Source organism: Ictalurus punctatus, chromosome 25 (genome assembly GCF_001660625.3).
Source record: "Ictalurus punctatus breed USDA103 chromosome 25, Coco_2.0, whole genome shotgun sequence".
Taxonomy (NCBI): Eukaryota; Metazoa; Chordata; class Actinopteri; order Siluriformes; family Ictaluridae; genus Ictalurus; species Ictalurus punctatus.
The window spans coordinates 11,330,818-11,350,929 of NC_030440.2; the positions used below are offsets into that span (position 1 = coordinate 11,330,818).

Consider the following 20,112-nt stretch of genomic DNA (forward strand, 5'->3'; position numbering starts at 1 on the left):
GCCTCAGATTTTCTGGCCCCAGGCCACGAGATACCCTCACATGTTCGCTAAAGGGCTTGGCAACTTTTATTGATGAATAGTCACACGTTAGGGTGGATTATGGGATTAAGAGATCACTTGTTATTCTCCACTACAACAAAAAAAGCAGTCTTTAAAAATGGTGCACTATGATCAACAGTTAGTTCCAGTCCACTAATTTGATTGGGTGAAGGGTGTCCCAAGAGTGCAGATATTTCACTGTTTGTACCCTGTCTGTGTTCACTGCATAAAATTCCAGGAATATTTCCAGGAATAATTATTGACATTGAAATCGTAACTGCATTTATTATGAGGTCGAGTCAGTTTGTGCGTTGGCATGGCAACATGCAACGCTTGATCCAGCTGTGGCTTCTTTGGGAACTGTTTTCGTCGACTGAGCAAAAAATAAACGAAATATTTTGCCATATCGTGTCTGAAATGTCAGTTACCTGAGATTAATTTCTTGTGCATAGAACTGTTGTATAAAACACATTGCACTCACACAGCTGAATTACAGCCCTGCTGATCTTCAGTATAACAGCAAGGCCATGGTTTCTGATGCAGCACTACATTGCCAGGAAAAAAAGCTCTCTTCTTCCTGCTTATCTTTCCTGATAGCGTTAAGTACCTATCGACAGATGTAAAGTTGACCAGGAAAGTGCTTATTTATCTTATTGGTTCCTCTCTATGACCTTTACTGTTATGCTACACTATTTGGCACCCAAATGCAAATCGTATGAACAGCAAATATTCCATTCATTAACATTAATCCCTGTATATGCTGTCTAGATACACAAGATGCATGCAGGTTGTTTTCAGCAGCTACTAGTTGACTAGTAGAAATTATTTTAAAAAAAGTTTAAACATGACCAGTTAGCTCTTTTTATCATAATGGCAAGAAATTGGCCATTAGTAAAAATTATGTTATTTCATGATTACCCCTGAGTGGTGTTATTGCTTGATGTCAGTAATGATATTTGGTAACCAAGGTACTTATATAATCACATGACAGTCCGTTCTGATGGTCATTTCATATCCACCCACTAGAGTTGGTAGCTCAGACTCCGTGACTCCTCAAAGTCGTTGCACTGTATTATCACGCTTCGCAAGCCTGTCATATCGGGAGGTCGAGGGCGTGCTGCTATTGTCTCTCTAGTCCTCACTCACTTTCACATCGCACAAACATCATCAGGGTTAATGATTAGCCATGCTTAGCCTTCATTGGATGAAGAGGTGAGTAGTAGGAGTTGCTAATAATGACTATAGTCTGTAATGCATTTATTATTGACTGCCCGTTGAGTTGTTTAGTTAGTTAGTTAGTACCTCTACTAAGAAACTGTAAAATGTGTTATGTAAACAACACACACACTGCCTCAAGTGTGATCAACCATGAACCAGACATGTGACCAGATCCTGACGTAGACTTAAGAAAAAAATAAGAAGGAAATATAATTTCTTGCCACTTTATAGGTAATAGCATGTTTGTGTAACTTTGTATTTGATCACAGAAACAATGCGCCTCATTTATCAAGCTGGATATGAAAATTTATTTGTAAATCATTTGTAAAAGCATTTACACAAGAAATTTGGTATTTGGTAAAAAAAAAAAAACCCTTCATGCTCCTGTGTGTGTGTTTGTACATTTACGCGTAAGAAAACTGACTAACATAAACCACGACTTGATCAACTTCACGTTATATATAATTTGCACAGATTACTGCACTTTTTCATATGGAATATACAGTCAAGTTTAAGTAGATCATTTTTATTACGTTTACGGCGTTTAGCAGTCGCCCTGATCCGGAGTGACTTATAGAAGAGATTTGGAGCCTCAGTCAAAAACACATGCTCATGCTAGTTGGGCTAGTTCATGCTGCCTGTGGTCAGGGCTTAAGAGTAAAATTGAGAATATTTAATCAAGCTCAGTGGACTTATATTGTTGGCATTAATTAAAGGATATGAAAAAACACAAACCCATGCTCAAATCATGTGAATTGGCAACACGAGCAAAGCAGTGCAGGTGTGATTGTCAATTGTTTGTCCAGCTGACTCGAGTCACTTTATGGCTGATCTTTTGTAAATGTTTACACAGTCGGTTAAAACGGCATGCCACGTTCATCATTCATGCAACCAACAATTTTATTTATTTATTTGTTAACTTCAGCACTGCTATTGAAATATCCTCACTAGTGGTGAAAGCCTTCTGTTTTTTCTAGCTCGAGTGTTCTGCTGCTTGGACGACAGGCATGAAGACTTGGTACAGTTTTATTTGTATGGCGCTTCTAACAATCAATATTGTCATAAAGCAGCTGCACAGAAATGCAGATGTTAGAAGTAGGTCGAGTTCCCTGATGAGCAAGCCATAGGATTGTGATGAGGAAAGTGTCTCTGGGATGACCTGTGGAATCAGATGCTAGAGGGAACCCATCCTCTTGTGGATGACGGCAGATAGTGGGATTATAAATCACTACGTATAACGTGTACAGGTTTAAAAGGATAAAGGTAAACAGTAATGAGTGTTGAAAGAATGTTCAATTTGAGCACATTTTAGGTCTTCCCTTATGGGTGGTTAGTTACTCCTTTTAAATTTTAATTAAAGAAACCGTAAATGAAAGTTTCACTTAAGTGAGGATTTAAACCAGCTTCATAAACATAGGAGCTCATTTACTTCCTGGAACAGTAACATCTTTAAACCGAAGTTTAATTTTTGTCGATCGTGTTGACGCAGTGGAAAGTCTCGTCAGTAAAGCTTGTTACTGTGAATGCACACACAATACACTTCTAAATCCGACCATCTAATTAGAGATCTGCTGTAAACCCTGCTAATGTTGGCACTCGTTTATAGACACATTTGAGATCAGGCATATGGCATCTAATGTGCAGTAATGATTTGCATCCACTAATTGAGGTTTTTTTTTGCATATAGTAAGGTCTTATCCCCCTCCCCCACCCCTGTTTATCAGGTTTCTCATGCTGATGATACCGCAAGTCGTCTAGCATTTCAGACTGATGAATGTTTAACTTCATGAACAAAGACTAGTAATGCCAGTTCACACAAACAGATTTCATATTTCCGTTTCGCTGTCTGGTTAGGGTGTGATTTTGCGGGGAAAACCAGCTTCAGCATTCAAAAATTTTGTTTCTAGTCTCCTTGCATGCGTCGCCAATTAACATTCCCCACTCTTCTGACTGCATATGTTTCTGGCTTAGTTTCATTGTAGTTAGAGTGCACCTATTAAGTGCACCGATTATGGTTTTTCAAATATTTCCTTTCATGTAGTGTGTTATAGAGCTGTGTGTGTGAATATAAAACGTCTGCAAAGTTTAAAAAAAATCAAAGCGCAGGACAAACGGAGTTATTGACTCCTAAAAGAAGGAAGCGATTCTGAACAGCTGAAACGAGTCGTTAGTAATTCCAGACTTTACTTCCTGTATTAACTTGCGTAGGTTTGTTTAAAAAAAAAAAAAAATAAAAATAAAAAAAGCCCCGGGTCTGGTCTTCATTGGCTGCTCGCTGACCGACTGAGCTGAAAGTAGTTATGGTAGTGAGCATTTCCTTTTTGAAACGGTAGACCAATCACAACAGACTCGGACATCTGACTAATCAGAGCTGAGTATTCTGTCTGAAAGGAGGAGCTTAGAGCGAATCCTTTAGAATGGATCATTGAACGGCACAAAAAAGTTAATGCTGCAGTTTAAATTATGAGCACATTAAAGTGTTTTTTGACCTTTATGAATGTAAATCTATTTTATGAGACCTTTTAAAACAAAATTAAGCACATTTCAAAACCATAATAGGTGCACTTTAAGATGAACTACTGAGTAAGTAGATGGGACTTGAAGGGGTTGTAAGGGAAAAAATACTGTGTGTTAAGACCCAAAGCTCTGACGGTATATCAGTCAGTAATTGAGAACTTTTCTCCATAAAGATCTGTATGGCAAATCCACATTGGCATTTTCCTGCCCACTCGTTGAAGAGCGGGTGAATGCTTTGACGCAAAAACACTTGGACAGTCTCTACCTTGTTTCTATAAAAGTGCAGCATGTGAACTCGTACGCTCAGTGAGGCCTGCATCTACATACACGCTGACTCATGCTCAGCTTACTACTCATCTTTTCCAGAGCTGTTCAGGATTAAAATGGTGCAGGACAGAGATTAGCCTGTATCGTTCAGAGAAATTGGCCCTGCTGGAAGAAATCTTGTTTTCGTGTTTTTTGAAGTCACACTAGGATAAAACAACGGCCTTGACATTAGAAAGATCTTGCAGAATGTCCACATGTTAGGTGTGGCACACATTTTATATTCAGAAAAGAAAAATCCTTCACAAATGTCTAGTCACAAACCTTTGAGTGATGATCTTTGTGCACTCTGAGCTTACACTGTACTCGTGTGTCCAGAGTCCATCTTGGTGGGGCAGTTGAACATTAATAATGACATAGTCTTGAGCAAAATAAGGTCAAAAGGCTGTCACACTTGATTTAAGATGTAAGCTTCTATCTTGTGAATTTTTAGAGTAACCCTATAATAGACAGTTGAGCGTCGACAGCATACGGTCATCCAGTATACAGATTAGGCAGCTTGTTTTGAAAGGTTTTAGATGTACCACGGTTTAACTGTGTTCCATTCAGCCAGGTGTGTTTTCTGTTTAGAAGTTCCACTTTGTTTGAAGAAGGGTATTAGATTTTTATTGCATTATTTGGTATAAAACAAAGATCTTGCTGGTCATAGAGTATTTTTAGACTAAACTAACCTGGCAACCTCATTGTCTGTCCTGTCCACTGCTCCTCTCCCAAGCATGGGGCAGCATATTTCTCGTCCCAATGGGCCTCTATTAGCTCTTGTTGCAGTTCCCATTTTTGACCACTAGATGCAAAAAAAAGTCAATGGAGCTATAAATGGGATGCTCATGCATGCTTCCATACAATTGCACAACAAGCAAACGGATGGAAAAGAAGTCATTAGAATTTCAACAGAATTTAAAATGTATGGAGTTCAAAATTAGGAATTTATGAATAAATGTAATGCATTTAAAAAGGTATATCTGTTGGGACTGCCCCTATGGACGAGCCACCACTGCCAGAGATGCTCTTTTTTTTTTTCTTTTCTTTTTTTTTTTTTCTGCCCTATTACCAGCTGAGTCAGAGAACATACCAACTGCTGCTAAATATAGGCAGAAATTCACTGCACTCCTCTGTGGCTTGACTTGAAGTGCAGTTTTGCTCTGTGTTCGACTCCCACTGCCGACCTAAAACCATTACCATAGCTGCTGAAATTATTTTAACTGATACTGTTACAGTATGCCTAGAACAGGCTTGCATTGTTTGCTCTCTTTCAAAGCTAACACAAGCTAAGGTATTTGTTAAAATAAAGGTTTCGATAATAAATACATGTTTCAAGTTGAGGAGGTCTTTTATTGGCTAGGTGGGTTTGTGTTGTGGAAAGGAAGCAGGACAACCTGAATTTAAAACTAACCTTTTTTTGTTCCACATATTGTGGATGATATTGAAGAATCGATCACGAAATGGAGAAAAATCATTGCGTTTCGATGGAAGATTAGGAAAAAGTACTGAAGTCACCATGCATGTGCAAGCAAGAAGAATTATTAACTGATCATAGATGCCATGCCATCAGGATGTCATTTTTGTAATGATTTTTTTGTTTGTTTGTTTGTTTGTTTGTTTGTTTTCAGGGATGACAGCAGTATCTTTGACGGTCTGATGGAGGAAGATGAAAAGGACAAAGCAAAACGGTGAGATTGAAGTGCATGATCGTTGAAGATCACAGTGACCAGATTCTTTCAAGGATGAGTTGAGAAGATGTTAAAGCTGCAAGCTTGCTTTTTTTGTTTTGTTTTCAGCATGATTAGTATGGCTTTTAGACAAGGAGGGGAGAAACCTTCTGGTAAAATACCAGCTTTGTTTTAGTTCAATGTTGCTGCAACGAATCACAGATTGTGTGCATGTGGTAGAGTCCAATTTCATGAGCATGCTTGGTATGCGCCCACTCGTACAGAGTTTCCAGGAACAAGTCGGAAAAGAAGAGGCGAGACCAGTTCAATGTGCTCATCAAGGAGCTGGGCACCATGCTGCCAGGCAACACCCGCAAGATGGACAAATCCACCATTCTGCAGAAAAGCATCGACTTCCTGCGCAAGCACAAAGGTCTCCTTCACTCAGTGTTACCCAATCACTCAATTTTAAAAGTTCCACTTGCTTAGTATGCATGCACAGTAGCCTATCATCATCTAGCTTTACCACATTACTCATGTTTTAGTGCTTGAGCCAAATCAGACTTTTATGTGTTGTTTCAATGTCAGTAGTCATTCAGCTGTCTCTAAAGTAGGGTCCTGGGTCCCAGACCCGATCCTTATAACTTTTATAAAATTTTTAATGATGTGACGACTGTGAAGATGACCATCCCTTACTATTTAATAAAGTTGTTATGGATAGTGTTGGCTACCTTAATTAAATAGGTTTAAAATTATGCAGTTAACACCATTTATGTAGGAAGTAGGTTCTTTTTTTTTTTTAATGTAAAACTTAATTGCAGTTTCTTTTTAGTGAAACAAGGAAAAGTGATGTTTATATAACACAAAATATCTAAAATCTCTATTTTACAGATCAGAACCAGTTTGTGTATGGATAAAGTATAAATGAAGTTCAAGAATAAAAAGATGCAGTGGTGCCACTGAATAAATATAATGATTTCATGATTTGTGCTATAATTATAAACGGGACCAGGATTTTTTTTTATTATTATTTTTTTTTATTAATACAATAAACAATGTCATTGTTGACTGAAGGTTTGAGAGCCTCTGTGGTGCTATCTACACTCCCGGCAGCCTTTATCATATGCATTTGTCCATGTTGGAGTTATTTACGAGAATGATAACTGTGTAGTACAGTGTTAATGGATAGTCTATACACGCTATAAGGTAAGCAATAGTTCTTTCTCTTGTTTAGAAATTGCTGCACAGTCGGAGTCCAGTGAGATTCGTCAGGACTGGAAGCCCCCATTCCTCAGCAATGAGGAGTTTACACAGCTGATGTTAGAGGTGAGAGGACACACTTACACGGTTCAAATCATCCTGCCTACCTGAACAGGTTCTTATTGTAAGAAATGTGCTGTATAAATTATTATATTATTATAAATTATGTACTTTGCTGTTTCTTCTCAGGCCCTAGATGGCTTCTTTCTAGCCATCATGACAGACGGCAACATAATCTACGTGTCTGAAAGTGTCACCTCTTTACTAGAGCATTTACCAGTAAGTATTATCTGTGTGACCTAGAATTTATGTTGGACATGACAGCTCATCAACAGAGCACTGTCCCCTAAACATATATCATTGTCAGCGAGTAATGGAGGCGAGGACAGTTGAAGCTGGACCAGCTGTCCTTAGAACGCGGTGTACTAAAAAACATGACACGTGACCGAGACAGTGAACAAACAGCAGATTTGCGTGGCAGTTCTCGGAAAAACCATCAGACGCTATAGCTGAGTTGTGTCAAAGAGCCGATGAAGAATAAAAAATAGGGCCAAAAACTTTTGTATTTCTTCCAGTAATATACTTTGACACATTCAACTGTAATTAAACCATAAATAAATTTCACCACAATGACACACATGTTTTTATTTACTTATAATTTGGCGTAGGCTATCTTCCTGCTAAGATCATGTCAGGTCTGCATAAAGTCTCAATTATATGTTTAACTACGCGAGATGGCTGCCACAGGTATCCTGCAGTTATTTGGAGCGTCTTTCAGAATTTTATCTGACATGCGCATCCATGTGGTAAATAGTGGGGTCAGTATAGCATCATGTGATACCGCAGCCAAATAGACAAACTGGCGTCTTGTCTTTAATTACATACATTTGTGCAATTCTAGACTGTTTTTGAGTACTAACACTAACCGGGATTTTTGATCACAGTTCGTGTTTCCGTTTTAAAAACCTCTTATGTAGCCTTCAAACATAACAAACCGAATATAGGGTTAGGATTCTTGATTTGAGATGCGGCTCATGACGACAATAACGACGACGGCAGAAGTTTTTAAAGCGCAACAGAGCTTGCGAGTGTGTTTAATGTTCAGCGTGAAATCGCTAAACATTAGTTTGTCTTTGGAATCCAGATGGACAGGGATGCTTTGTTCCTGATGTGCTGTGTAATAGATGCTGCTTTTAATCTTCCAGATGTACATAAGATATGCATGCGAGTGTGTGAACGATGCCGCTCACTTAGCTGCTGCTTGTACACGTATGGTCATATGTCGAGTATGAACCAGCCTCAAATTTACATTTCCATTTATAGCATTTGGCAGACACTCTTATCCAGAGCGGCTTACATTCATCTCGCCTATACATTTTTGAACAGTTGAGGGTTAAGGGCCCTGCTCAAGGGCCCAGCAGTGGCAGCTTGGCTATGCTAGTATTGCTGGCTGTGTGTGATTTCACACAGTGAAAGCCTAGTCAATTCAGTTTGTAATCCGATACTGGCTGTCAAAATGACCCTTACGCTCCTGCATACAGACTTCTGGTTGAGATTCTGGCAAAAGAGAAATTTATTTCAGTTCTGAAACAAAAAAATAATAATACAGAACTGTAGTTGTTGGCCTATATAACCATTGGCCTATATAATAGAAAATGTCAAAAGGGTTTCCCCATATTGGTCTACACTTCATCTACAAGCTGCTTGAAACGAGAATGACTGTTAAGCACATATTAATGCACTGTCTGGCTCTTAACAATACTAGACAACGACAAAGTCTTCCACAATGTCTCGCCTGGAAAAATCCTACAGTTCGTACTGAATATTAAAGTGAAGGACCTCGTTATAGCTGCTGCTGTTGACATGGTTGAAATGTTGTAAGGATTTTATTGTTGTAATACTGTAAGAATTTGTGGAATGTCCTGTTTTGCCTACCTTGATCTTGCCATGAAAATAGCTGTTGATGCTGACGTGACGTTAAAAGAGCAATAAATAAATAAATAAATCTGCAGGCTGCTCAGTCAGAACAGTGTTCACAAACTACGGAAAGTGTATTATTTTTAAGGATCTCTGTAGAGATTGTTTCACGTAAATAGCAACAGCATATATATTAAAAAAAAAGAGTCGAGTCATGTACTGTTGCGTGGATTTAAAAAAATGATATAAATAGCTTGTATGTTATGTGAGACAGGCAAGATATTATGTGAGAGAGAAATAGAGAGAAATTAACATCTGATTGTGTGTTTTAGTCTGACCTGGTGGACCAGAACCTGTTGAATTTTCTTCCACTGGGCGAACACTCTGAAGTGTACAAAGCCCTCTCGACACACATCCTCGAAGGAGAGAGCCTCACACCAGACTACTTAAAGAGTAAGACACTGGAGTGTATACGCATATGGTTTTCTCTGAGCACTCAACGTTACTACTCCTGTATACACAGTGCTTTCATTTATAAAGGGAGCAAAGCTGAAAAATTGATTACTTAACACTTTGGAAGCTATCACAAAAGGTCTAAGAGCTGTTTGTGAACTTGACACGTGGAAAATGTAAAGGAACCAAAAAAAGAGTTCCGTTCCTGTAAAACAGTCTGAAATATTGCAGTGAATGAAGGAAAAGTAGGTGTATAGGTATGTGCAATGAACTGAATCATGCCTAATGAAACAGAACGTGTTGTTGAACAACGCAGTAGTAAAAACAAAAATCTGGTATTCTACAGGAAGTAAAAGCTTCAAAAACTACCATTAAGAGAAAGATAGACTGTCTTAAAGGCAAAGAGTGCAAGAGCGGTTTGCTGAAAGTATATAAAAGCCTGTCAATTTCAGGAGTCTTATGGACAGATTAGACAAAGATTAACCTGTATCCATCAAAACAAGAGCTTCACCATCTTATCTATGAAAATAGATTAGGATTCGGAACAGGAAATTGTTCAACCATGACTTCATGTCTCACAGTGGTATAAATATGAGGTAACACACAGTCCAGATTCCCTTAGTCATTCATAACAATGGGTAAGAGCAAGGAATATAGCTGTGATGTGTGGCAAAAGGTTGTTGAGCTTCACAAAATGGGAAGTGCCTATAAGAAAATAGCACAAGCATTGAAAAGGCCCATTTCCACCATCAGGGCAATAATTAAGAAGTTCCAGTCAACTGGAAATGTTATGAATCAACCTGGACTTGGACGTGTGTCTATATTGTCTCAACACGCTGTAAAGAGGATGATTCGAGTGGCCAAATAAATCTCCAGGAGAATTGCAGAAGATAGTTGTGTCTTGGGGTCAGAAAGTCTCCAAAACTACAATCTAGGGCAGTGGTGGCTTAGCGGTTAAGGCTCTGAGTTGTTGATCAGAAGGTGGAGGGTTCAAGCCCCAGCACTGCCATGCTGCCAATGTTGGGCCCTTGAGCAAGGCCCTTAACCCTCTCTTCTCCAGGGGCACTGTATCATGGCTGACCCTGCACTCTGACCCCAGCTTCCTCACGTGCTGGGGTATGCGAAGAAAAGAATTTCACTGTGCTGAAGACTCGGAGCTGTTATCTTGGCAAAGGGAGGTTGCACAAAGTACTAAAAGGGTGTGCCAATAATTGTTGCACACCTATATTTAACAAAGTTGTTGTTTTTTTTGGGGTTTTTTTTTTTTTTGATAAACATGTTTTGTTTGCAATTGTTTTATATCCATGAGAGCAGAGTATTTTTGTGAATTATTTTTCACAGCCTTCTGTGCCCATATTAGTAGAGGACACTGTATATTCATGTTGTATCCCATTTTACCATTTTTGTTGTAACCGTTGTTATTTTTTTACTTGTTATATACAGTCTTGGCTTGTCTGTAAATAATATATTTTGACATCTCCACAGTGTATATACCGTAGCAAATAGCTATTGCAAATTTCACCATGTGAAGTATTTTCCCAGATTATATACCTTTTTTGGCAATTAATTATCTACATCGATCAATCACTGGCCGTTTTATCATATGTGGCACCTTCTTATGATGTAATTACTCTCTGTGGCCCATTCTACTGTTTGTCTTCAATGGACAGGGTATAGGACAGCTAGAGGTGCAGCTCTGTGGTAGGTTATGAATAGATAAGAGTTCAGTGCATCTAATAATCTTGGAGCGCAGTGTATATTTGCTCATGCATCTAAAATTTGAATCAACTGAATTGTTGATGATGATGATAACTAACTCGAATCTTTAATCTGTCTTGGTCCCTCCCCCATTTTCTCTATAGCAAAAAACCAATTGGAGTTTTGCTGTCACATGCTCCGGGGCACCATCGACCCCAAAGAGCCTCCCGTCTACGAGTATGTCAAGTTTATCGGCAACTTCAAGTCTCTCAACACTGGTAAGTGTGAGAGCTGCGTATTGTGCGAGTCATTGTTCTCATGCATCTTTTTTTTATGCCTACTGCTCAACAGGGATGCTTGGTCATGCGAAGAGCAGTGAAAACTTTGCTTCAAATAGGATCAAGAGCTCTGTTCAGCCACATGTGATTCCATGCTCAGTTTGCAGTGGTGAATATGAATACAGCACATAATTGATCAGACCATTGGGTGTAGCAAGGTATAAACTTGCCTTCGGCTCTCGCATCGAGTACAGCAGATTTTCATCATTGACTACGTTTACATGGACAGCAATAATCTAATTATTGACCTTATTCTGAATAAGACAATATTGTGATTAAGGTGTTTACATGAGTTGCTTTTAGAATATTCCTTTCATATTCAGGTTTTACATGATTATAGAACATGGATCGATTAACGGCACACGTCATTACGTCCCCACGCCACACCGTCCGTTCCCTCCAGAATTTCACGTATTGACATACAGTTCATCTTCGTTATGGAACCGTATACAGTTTTGGGTGTTTCATTTTTAATTTTACGTAAGATTCAAGTGCAATTAATTATTTGTCATGCTATACATGCAAATAGATGACTGCTTGAAGCCTTGGGCTGCGTCCGAAAACGCGTACTTACTTACTATATATTAGTTAAGATACATGTATTTTGCCTACTATATAGTAGGTAAGTATGCAGTTTCGGACACAGCCGTGCTGTCTTGTTTGTTGTCAAACGGTTGAGTACTGCCATGTGTGTACGTGTTCTATCGCAAAATGCGGTGAAAACTCCCACACGACGTTAATAGTGTGATTGAGGTGTTTACATGTCTGTAATGCACTATGATAATGCGACTAAAACAGGAATACTCCACAGGTCTTAATTCCATTTGTTTACTTCGAGTATGACTTTAGTTGGATTAAGGTCAACAACAATCGCTGTTTACATGCTAGTTTTCTTAATCAGAGTATCATCTTAATCGGGTTAATATCGGATTATTGTTGTCCATGTAAACATACTGACTGCTGGGTTCACTAGTGCAGTTGATGGTTTTCTCCTATTTGTTATTTCATTGTCACTGTAGTTCATTTTTTGTTTAATGCTGCCACCTAGTGACTCAGTATATACAAGTGCACACTGACTTCATATCCAGTTTGTATTCTTTGTATATTCACCGTTTCTTATTATTTTGTACTCCTGCAGTGCCTAACTCGACACGGAACGGCTTTGAAGGTGTGATCCAGCGCTCACTCAGGCCCTCGTTTGAAGACCGTGTGTGTTTCATCGCTACTGTGAGGTTAGCCAAGCCTCAGTTTATCAAGGTGGGCTAATAAATTTCTCATTTGTCTCTGGACTTTACATTCACCTCTTTTACTACATTTATGCTAGGACAAGAATGTTAAAGAATACAGAATGGTGTGTGTGTGTGTATATATATGTCTGTGTGTGTGTGTGTATAGATACAGATTTGCACATGAGGAAAGATTATTATTTTTTTCTTGTGATGTGATTTGATATTTTAGACGTTTGCACACTAGTAATTTAAACTAGTAATTTAAACATATTGTAGCACTTGGTAATCAATATGAAATATGCAGTATTGTTATAAAGTAATATGTTTATAACCTTTTCCCGCCCAGGAAATGTGCACTGTGGAGGAGCCCAATGAGGAGTTCACTTCCAGACACAGCTTAGAGTGGAAATTCCTTTTTCTGGACCACAGGTGTGTCTGTCTCTCTCTGTCTTTGTCTCTCTCTCTATCTTTCTCTCTGTCTCTGTCTTTATCTCGTTCTCTCTTTCTGTCTCTCTCTATCTCTGTGTATGTGTCTCTCTGTATCTCTCTCACTCTCTGTGTGTGTCTCTCTCTCTCTCTCTCTGTATCTGGCTCTCTCGCCCTCTGTCTGTCTCCCTGTATCTCTCTCTGTCTGTCTCTCTGTATCTCTGAAATGTATCAGTTATTTGCTGTTCCAATCTTACATCTGTTTTCCCATAAAGAACAGCCTGCATTACAGATCCACCATCAAAAAGCCATAAAAATTCTCACTGAACATAAAATTGAATCTCTCTGCAGTATATTTATGAAACTTTTTGCCAAGCCTTTTTGTCTTTACCAATTATTTACCAGTAATCTCCACAGGAATTACATGAACTAGGAGCAGATCTAAAAGTTGGAGAACTATGACCACGGTTTTAAAAATTTTTTTTTAGGTTTTTTATTTTTTATACATTGTCTTCTATTTATCTGCTTAAAAGTGTGTAAATATGAATGTGTTGTGTTGTCATCTTTAGGGCGCCCCCTATCATAGGTTACCTGCCTTTTGAAGTTTTGGGCACGTCGGGGTATGATTACTATCACGTAGATGACTTGGAGACCCTTGCCAAGTGCCACGAACACTGTGAGTTAGACCAATCTTGCCTGTTTTCCTGTTTGTGTGTGTGAGAGAGAATGAGTGAGTGAGAGTGCGTTAGAGAGAGAAACTGTGTGGGTTTGTAGTATTTAAACCAATACATCTTTAAAGGAAATGTCACTTTTTGGTGTTATCATGTTTTGTAATACTATATATAAGTTTAAATCATTTGTTTTCCTTACTATTCAGCTTTAATGGATAGTATAATGTTCCCCTGGGTAATAATGTGGATGTGTGTGGTGCAGTGATGCAGTATGGGAAAGGGAAGTCGTGCTATTATCGGTTCTTGACCAAAGGCCAACAGTGGATTTGGCTGCAGACCCACTACTACATCACATACCACCAGTGGAACTCGCGGCCTGAGTTCATCGTCTGCACACACACTGTGGTCAGGTGAGGCTTTTTCCACACTTACACAGATATCCAGTGTTCCGGGTCGGGATGTGACTGGTGTGTGTTTGGTCTTGCTATAGCTATGCTGAGGTTAGGGCTGAGCAGCGCAGAGAGCTGGGCATCGAGGAGTCACCTCCTGAGATCTCTGCAGACAAGGTGTGTGTGTGTGTGATGGAATGTTAAAAAGTGATTATTTTTCTTTTTCTTCCTCTCGTACACATCTGTGTATTTATACTTTTCTCTCCATTTATTGCTCAGTCGCAGGACTCGGGCTCGGAGTCTCAGTTGAACACCTCCAGCCTGAAGGAGGCACTAGAGCGCTTTGATCAAAGTCGCACGCCCTCAGCCTCCTCCCGGAGTTCACGGAAGTCCTCCTCACACACCGCCATATCTGACCCCACCTGTACGTAATAGCAAAACTGACACTGCATAACCCTCACTATGGACACTGGATTTAACCTCCTGAGGGAGCCAAACTGGATTTGTGTTAAAATATGCTGGTTAGGCCTGTGCGGTATAATGACATTGTATCCAATGTTATTCTATTATCCTTTTCCCAATTGACGTTTATTGCTGATTATATTACATCCCTAGTCCTTCTGACAATGACATCTTTTGCATAGGAGCTCCACAAAAAAAAACACAGGCGTACACTTGTGTGTGTGTGTGTGTGTGTGTGTGTGTGTGTGTGTGTGTGTGTATTTTATCACTCAAAAATACGCCAAAACAGAAGTGTGTTTCTCCCCAGTATAATGAGAGATGAGCAAATTGGCATGTTTTGAACTCTAGCGTATGGAATGACACTTGCAGCATTCCCTTCTTTCCATCTCGTGCTCTTGCAGAATATTTTGGGTTGATTTAATGTGAAATAAAATCTACTTTAACATGAGTTGACTACACTATATGGCCAAAAGTATGTGGACACCTGACCTTCACACCTGTATGTCAAAATCTAGTGGAAATCCTTCCCAGAGGAGTGGAGCTTATTACAACAGTAAAGGGGGAATACATCTGGAATGGGATGTTCAACAAGAACGTGTGAGATGGTCAGGTGTCCACAAACTTTTGCCAATGTAGTGAACATTTGGAAAATTGTTGGCATAAAATTGTTGGCTGATATTTCTCCAGTAGAAATGGTGAACATGCTGACCACAGGTCCTTATGTAGGCAGACATGTACTGTATATGAACATTGCTGCTCATATAGCAGCTGTGTGCACACGTACAGTACACGTAAAAGTATAATATGACCCAACACCAGCTCACAGGACTCTGGTTTATTAGAATTAAAAACAGAAAGCCTGGCCTGGGACTGCATAGCAGTAATGTAAAGATTGTGCTAAAAGAAAGTTTTATTTGTGTGTGTAGCTACCCAGACAAAGCTACAGGCAGAGCACAGTACACCGCCTCGCCAGTCCGCCTCTGCTATTGAGAAGACTTCTCAGCGTCGATCATCCATCAGTAGCCAGGTTTGTGTGTGTGGGTGTGTGTGAGCATGCATGTAGGTGAGCATAAAGAAGAGAAATGATCAATCTCATAAGAACTGGAGGAACTGTAATTTTAGAAAACCCTTTAGAACTGAGACATTTTGCATGATGTATTTGTTGTGAATGTGTATTGAATGTGTTTGTGTTTTGTTTATCTGTGTTGAAAATATTTCTGTGTCTCTCCAGTCGATGAGCTCTCAGAACACGGGCCAGACCATGGCAGCTAGTCTGGTGTCGCAGCCACAGCAGCCACAGCAGCTGCAGCCCACTGTGCAGGTAACACAACACACATACACAAGCATGTCAAAAATGCCATGTCAAAAGCTTGTTGTTCAGTATTTGAGCATTTTCAGCATCAGTCATTTTAGGATTGTTTGTGCTTTAATATTAATGACATAGAATCCTTTGTGAATTGTGCTAAAATCCTTTTTGAATTACTTGTAGAATAATACGTTTTTTTTCTCACATCATCCATTTAGGAGTTTGTTTTAAAGGTGCATTAGTTAACATGTTTTCCAGACGGGTTTTTATCAGAGATTTAATACACCTTTGCAAAGGCCACAACTTAAGCCATTGTTTGTTTGCTTTAAAAAAAAATTATTTAAAAAATCATGTTCCACATATCTGCCAGGTTACTTGTACAAGTAAGGATTTTTTTTTTTTTTTTTAAATCGACTATCGCACATTTAATGGTTTCTGTGTTCTCAGAGGTGGGTCCCTTTCTAGGCCTGCAGTTGAAGCATGTCAGGATGTGCCTATCGAGTCTTAATTAAGCCTTTAATCAAGTCTACTCAGACATAAAATTTTTTTTTTTTTTTTTTTTTTTTTTTTTTTTTTTTTTTTTTTTGCCTTAATGCATTAGCTCATTGGGCTGTATTGACTGGAACATTCATAATGGTGTGTATCCTGAGCACTTCCTCATACTCTGTAGATAAACTGTCAAGCCAAATCATTTTTGAAAATTATCCAGCCGTATGACTAATAGTCAAATTACACATTCATATTGTGTGCATTGCCCTACTGCAGCTTAGTCATTTCCTTAATAATTCCCTTCCTGGTTCCTCATTAGCAGACTGTTATGTGTCTAATGTGACCTATGATGCCCTCTTCTTTCTTTTTTTTCTTCATTTTTTTTCCCTTTTTTTGCAGCCACTGCTGCAGTTCTCCACACAGCTGGATGCCATGCAGCACCTGAAGGAACAGCTGGAGCAGCGCACACGTATGATCGAGGCTAACATCCAGAGGCAGCAGGAGGAGCTGCGTCAGATTCAGGATGAGCTGCAAAGGGTGCAGGGCCAGGGCTTACAGGTGAGAGGGGCCTCTGGTGGTGCACACATCCAAGTTAAAGTGAACTGATGTAAAAATGCTTTGTAGAATGCTTCATAAAATAAACTTTACATCTTCTATAGCTTTATTTTATAGCTTTAGAGTTGATTTGTTAATAATTGTGTCAGTATTTAAATGGAGTATCATCTTACGTACTTTGTTAAACCTTTTAATCTATTGTACGCAAAGTACTTTGAGATTTTATACTCTAAGTGAAAAAGTACTTTATAAATCAAGACTACTTATTATTTTTATTATTATTATTTCATCCTAGGAAGTTTTGGAAGGCTTACTTACAGGAAGTCTTGCAAATCATTATTATATGAAAGCCATAATCATAGCTGAAGAATGTTGAAGGAACCAAATCCTCAGGAAATAGTTTTCTTCCTTTTTGTCCCAGAGCTGAAAATAAATTTACCTGAGGCTGCGTTGCAGTTGGAAACGTATAAATCCTGTTTCTGATTTGTGTCTTTTCAGCATTGTACTGGAGTCATTCTGTGTGTGGTTGTGTTTGTGTCTTTGATGGACACAAGTGTGCACAAGTGATAGATCTTTTTCCTTTTTCTGGGTGATGTGATTAAATGTTGTAGAAGTTTAACACGCTACTCATTTAAACATGTATTGCGGTTGGGTGTGGGCATGTTTTTATATCTTGGTGGGGACCAAATACATGTGTTTGTGTGTAGATGTTCCTGCAGCAAGGTGGAGGTAGTCTAAACCTTGGCTCGGTGCAGTTGGCGCAGAGTTCCTCTGTGCAGCCAGGCACGGCTCTGACCATGCAGGGCCTGGTGGTGCCTGCAGGAATCTTACAAGGCAACCTGGCATCAGCACATACGGGCACACAGCACTCTGTCACTCAGCAGAGCCAGCCAGGTCAACCTCAGCAGCAGAGCATTCTCCGAGAGCAAAGTGGCACACATGCACAGGTGAGACACCATACACATGAAGCAATGGCATTTAAATTCCAATTAGTTATAGAAGTTAGTAGCATGGCATGTCCAAGACATCAAACGAACATCAGATTTCAACGATGAGTACCGATTTATTATTTTTTTAAGGTCATACACACACAAACATGTCTGTATTTGAATTGATGTAACTGAATACGAATACATTTAATCCAAGAAAGCTTGCAAGGCCTCCAGAAAAGTGTTTGCCCTATGCCATGGAGATTGCGAGTTTGAATCCCAAAGACGCCACATTGTTGACTCCATGACTGGGAGTCAAGTGAGCAAAAGTAGCCATGCTTTCAGGGTGGGAGAGATGGCACAATGTCTGCCTCTCTCTCCCCTGTCAATCACAGCGATACTGGCCATATATGGGTATCTGTGAGCTCATGCATGTGGAAGGGAATGGATAGCGCTTTCCTCCTATCTGTGACGCAGCAAAAACATGCAGTTGGCTGGCTTCATGTGTCTCGGAGGCAGCATGTGATGGAATCATTCTCCCCAGTCTTAGCATAGGGGAGACCTAACCGGTGGGTGGGAATCGACCAAGGCTACATTAGGGAGAAAATCTGGGGAAGATGCAGAAGGTGTGTTTTCACAGAGTGTGCTGTCACGTATGAAGCTCGCTAGACAAAGAAAGGTCACGTTAATTAACACAAACTTGTGGCGCTATGCTGTGGCATAACAAGAAATTCATTTTGGTGCGAAGACTAAATATACTGAATAAAACCATCACATCACACGTACATCGATATCGATGAGCTCGATGTGCTCAAGCAATCTCGCCATATAAATAATGTTGCCATGACACATCTTTGACAGTTCCACTGAAAATGATTGACATAAGATGCTAATAATTGGAGAAATTAGATTTTTTATCTTGTAGTACCTTTTCTTCTCTAAATCAGTGGCCGTGATTTCGATGTTTCCTGAGCTCAGAGTATAATTAGCTGGCTAGTAGCTTTGACAGAAACCTGCAAAAATGCATGATTCCGATTGGCTAATCTTGTTTCTTACTATAGCAGCCGGTCACTTATAAAGTTGTGATTAAACAAACTAAGGGATATGTTTATATGACGTTTGCGGCGGTTAAATATGGAATCATAATGATCCACTGTCTGGTCAGGGTCACGGTGCTTCAGATAACGCTACTAGTTTTTATATATTTTGAGAATTCTGTAATAAATTTTAAAAAATGCAGACACAAGCACTTAAATCTATTTCTGTGTATGTATGCACCAGCCCTCATATGTCAGATTTGGGAGGTGGGGAAAAAAAAGAAAGAAAAGGTTGCACTTTGAAAAGCTGTTTTGTAAGCAGAATTTCCAAAGCCTTAACATCAGCATTCTTGTATACAAAGTTTGGATTATGGATTCTTTTTAGTTCAATTATTTTTTTTCCACTATAAAAACTACTTTTAAACTTGAATACATAATTTTTCAGTATAATTTACTGAAGTATCGGCTATAAAGGGCAAAACAAAGTAGACGATACTAACCGAGCCAGTGTAAGCTGATTATGGGTAACTTTATTAACTGTATTATTATAGATCAAATAAACTCCGGTGTACTTGTGTATCCTGAAGAGTCTGTTTCTGATTCCTTGCTCCAGTCCCAGAGGTCGTCCCACACGCTGCAGTCTCCTCAGGGAGGCCTGCCTGCGTCTCTCTACAACACCATGATGATTTCGCAGCCTGGCCAGGCCAACGTGGTGCAGATCTCCACCAGTTTAGCCCAGAGCAGTCCGAGTGGAACCGCGGTCGCCACGTTCTCTCAGGACCGACAGATACGGTACCATCCTATTCTGCAGACTACTTTACACACCGGTTGAACTTCACAATTTGCTCTGAATATAGTACTTAAATAAAATATCCTGTGTATACTGGCCAAAAAGGCCAGTTGACATGCGTAGTGTAATCTCGTAAGACGCGCTTTATCGTCCAGTGTGTCTGGCTGAGATTCTCGTAAGAGCGATATCTGAAGAACGGGTGGTCGAATGTTTGTAGGATTTAGATGGAATTACGATTGTAACCGGTAGATGAACTAATTGCATTTGGAAATTGATCCAAACAGGGTGTTTCTGGCATACTGTTTAAGTAACACAAAGGATTAGACTTGACGCTGTTTGAAACGAGTTCAATATGTTTCCCCAGATTAGAAATAAAAGAATTTACATGTTTCACTCCAAAAGAATAATTGTGGGCC

General features: G+C 39.4%; 1 protein-coding gene across 2 annotated transcripts in view; it reads left to right on the forward strand.

The window, feature by feature from the left end:
- The window catches only part of clocka (clock circadian regulator a), a 61,030-nt gene that overhangs the window by 32,175 nt on the left and 8,743 nt on the right, over window positions 1-20,112 (forward strand). For both annotated transcript variants that reach the window (XM_017456071.3, XM_017456070.3), the window contains 17 exons: window positions 5,709-5,768; window positions 6,032-6,180; window positions 6,982-7,073; window positions 7,197-7,286; window positions 9,257-9,377; window positions 11,240-11,353; window positions 12,552-12,670; window positions 12,989-13,071; window positions 13,638-13,744; window positions 14,002-14,149; window positions 14,230-14,305; window positions 14,408-14,552; window positions 15,517-15,617; window positions 15,822-15,911; window positions 16,785-16,943; window positions 17,648-17,887; window positions 19,520-19,698. In XM_017456071.3, the coding sequence (XP_017311560.2) occupies window positions 5,709-5,768; window positions 6,032-6,180; window positions 6,982-7,073; window positions 7,197-7,286; window positions 9,257-9,377; window positions 11,240-11,353; window positions 12,552-12,670; window positions 12,989-13,071; window positions 13,638-13,744; window positions 14,002-14,149; window positions 14,230-14,305; window positions 14,408-14,552; window positions 15,517-15,617; window positions 15,822-15,911; window positions 16,785-16,943; window positions 17,648-17,887; window positions 19,520-19,698 (2,073 nt within the window). The remainder of the gene's footprint in view (window positions 1-5,708; window positions 5,769-6,031; window positions 6,181-6,981; window positions 7,074-7,196; window positions 7,287-9,256; window positions 9,378-11,239; window positions 11,354-12,551; window positions 12,671-12,988; window positions 13,072-13,637; window positions 13,745-14,001; window positions 14,150-14,229; window positions 14,306-14,407; window positions 14,553-15,516; window positions 15,618-15,821; window positions 15,912-16,784; window positions 16,944-17,647; window positions 17,888-19,519; window positions 19,699-20,112) is intronic.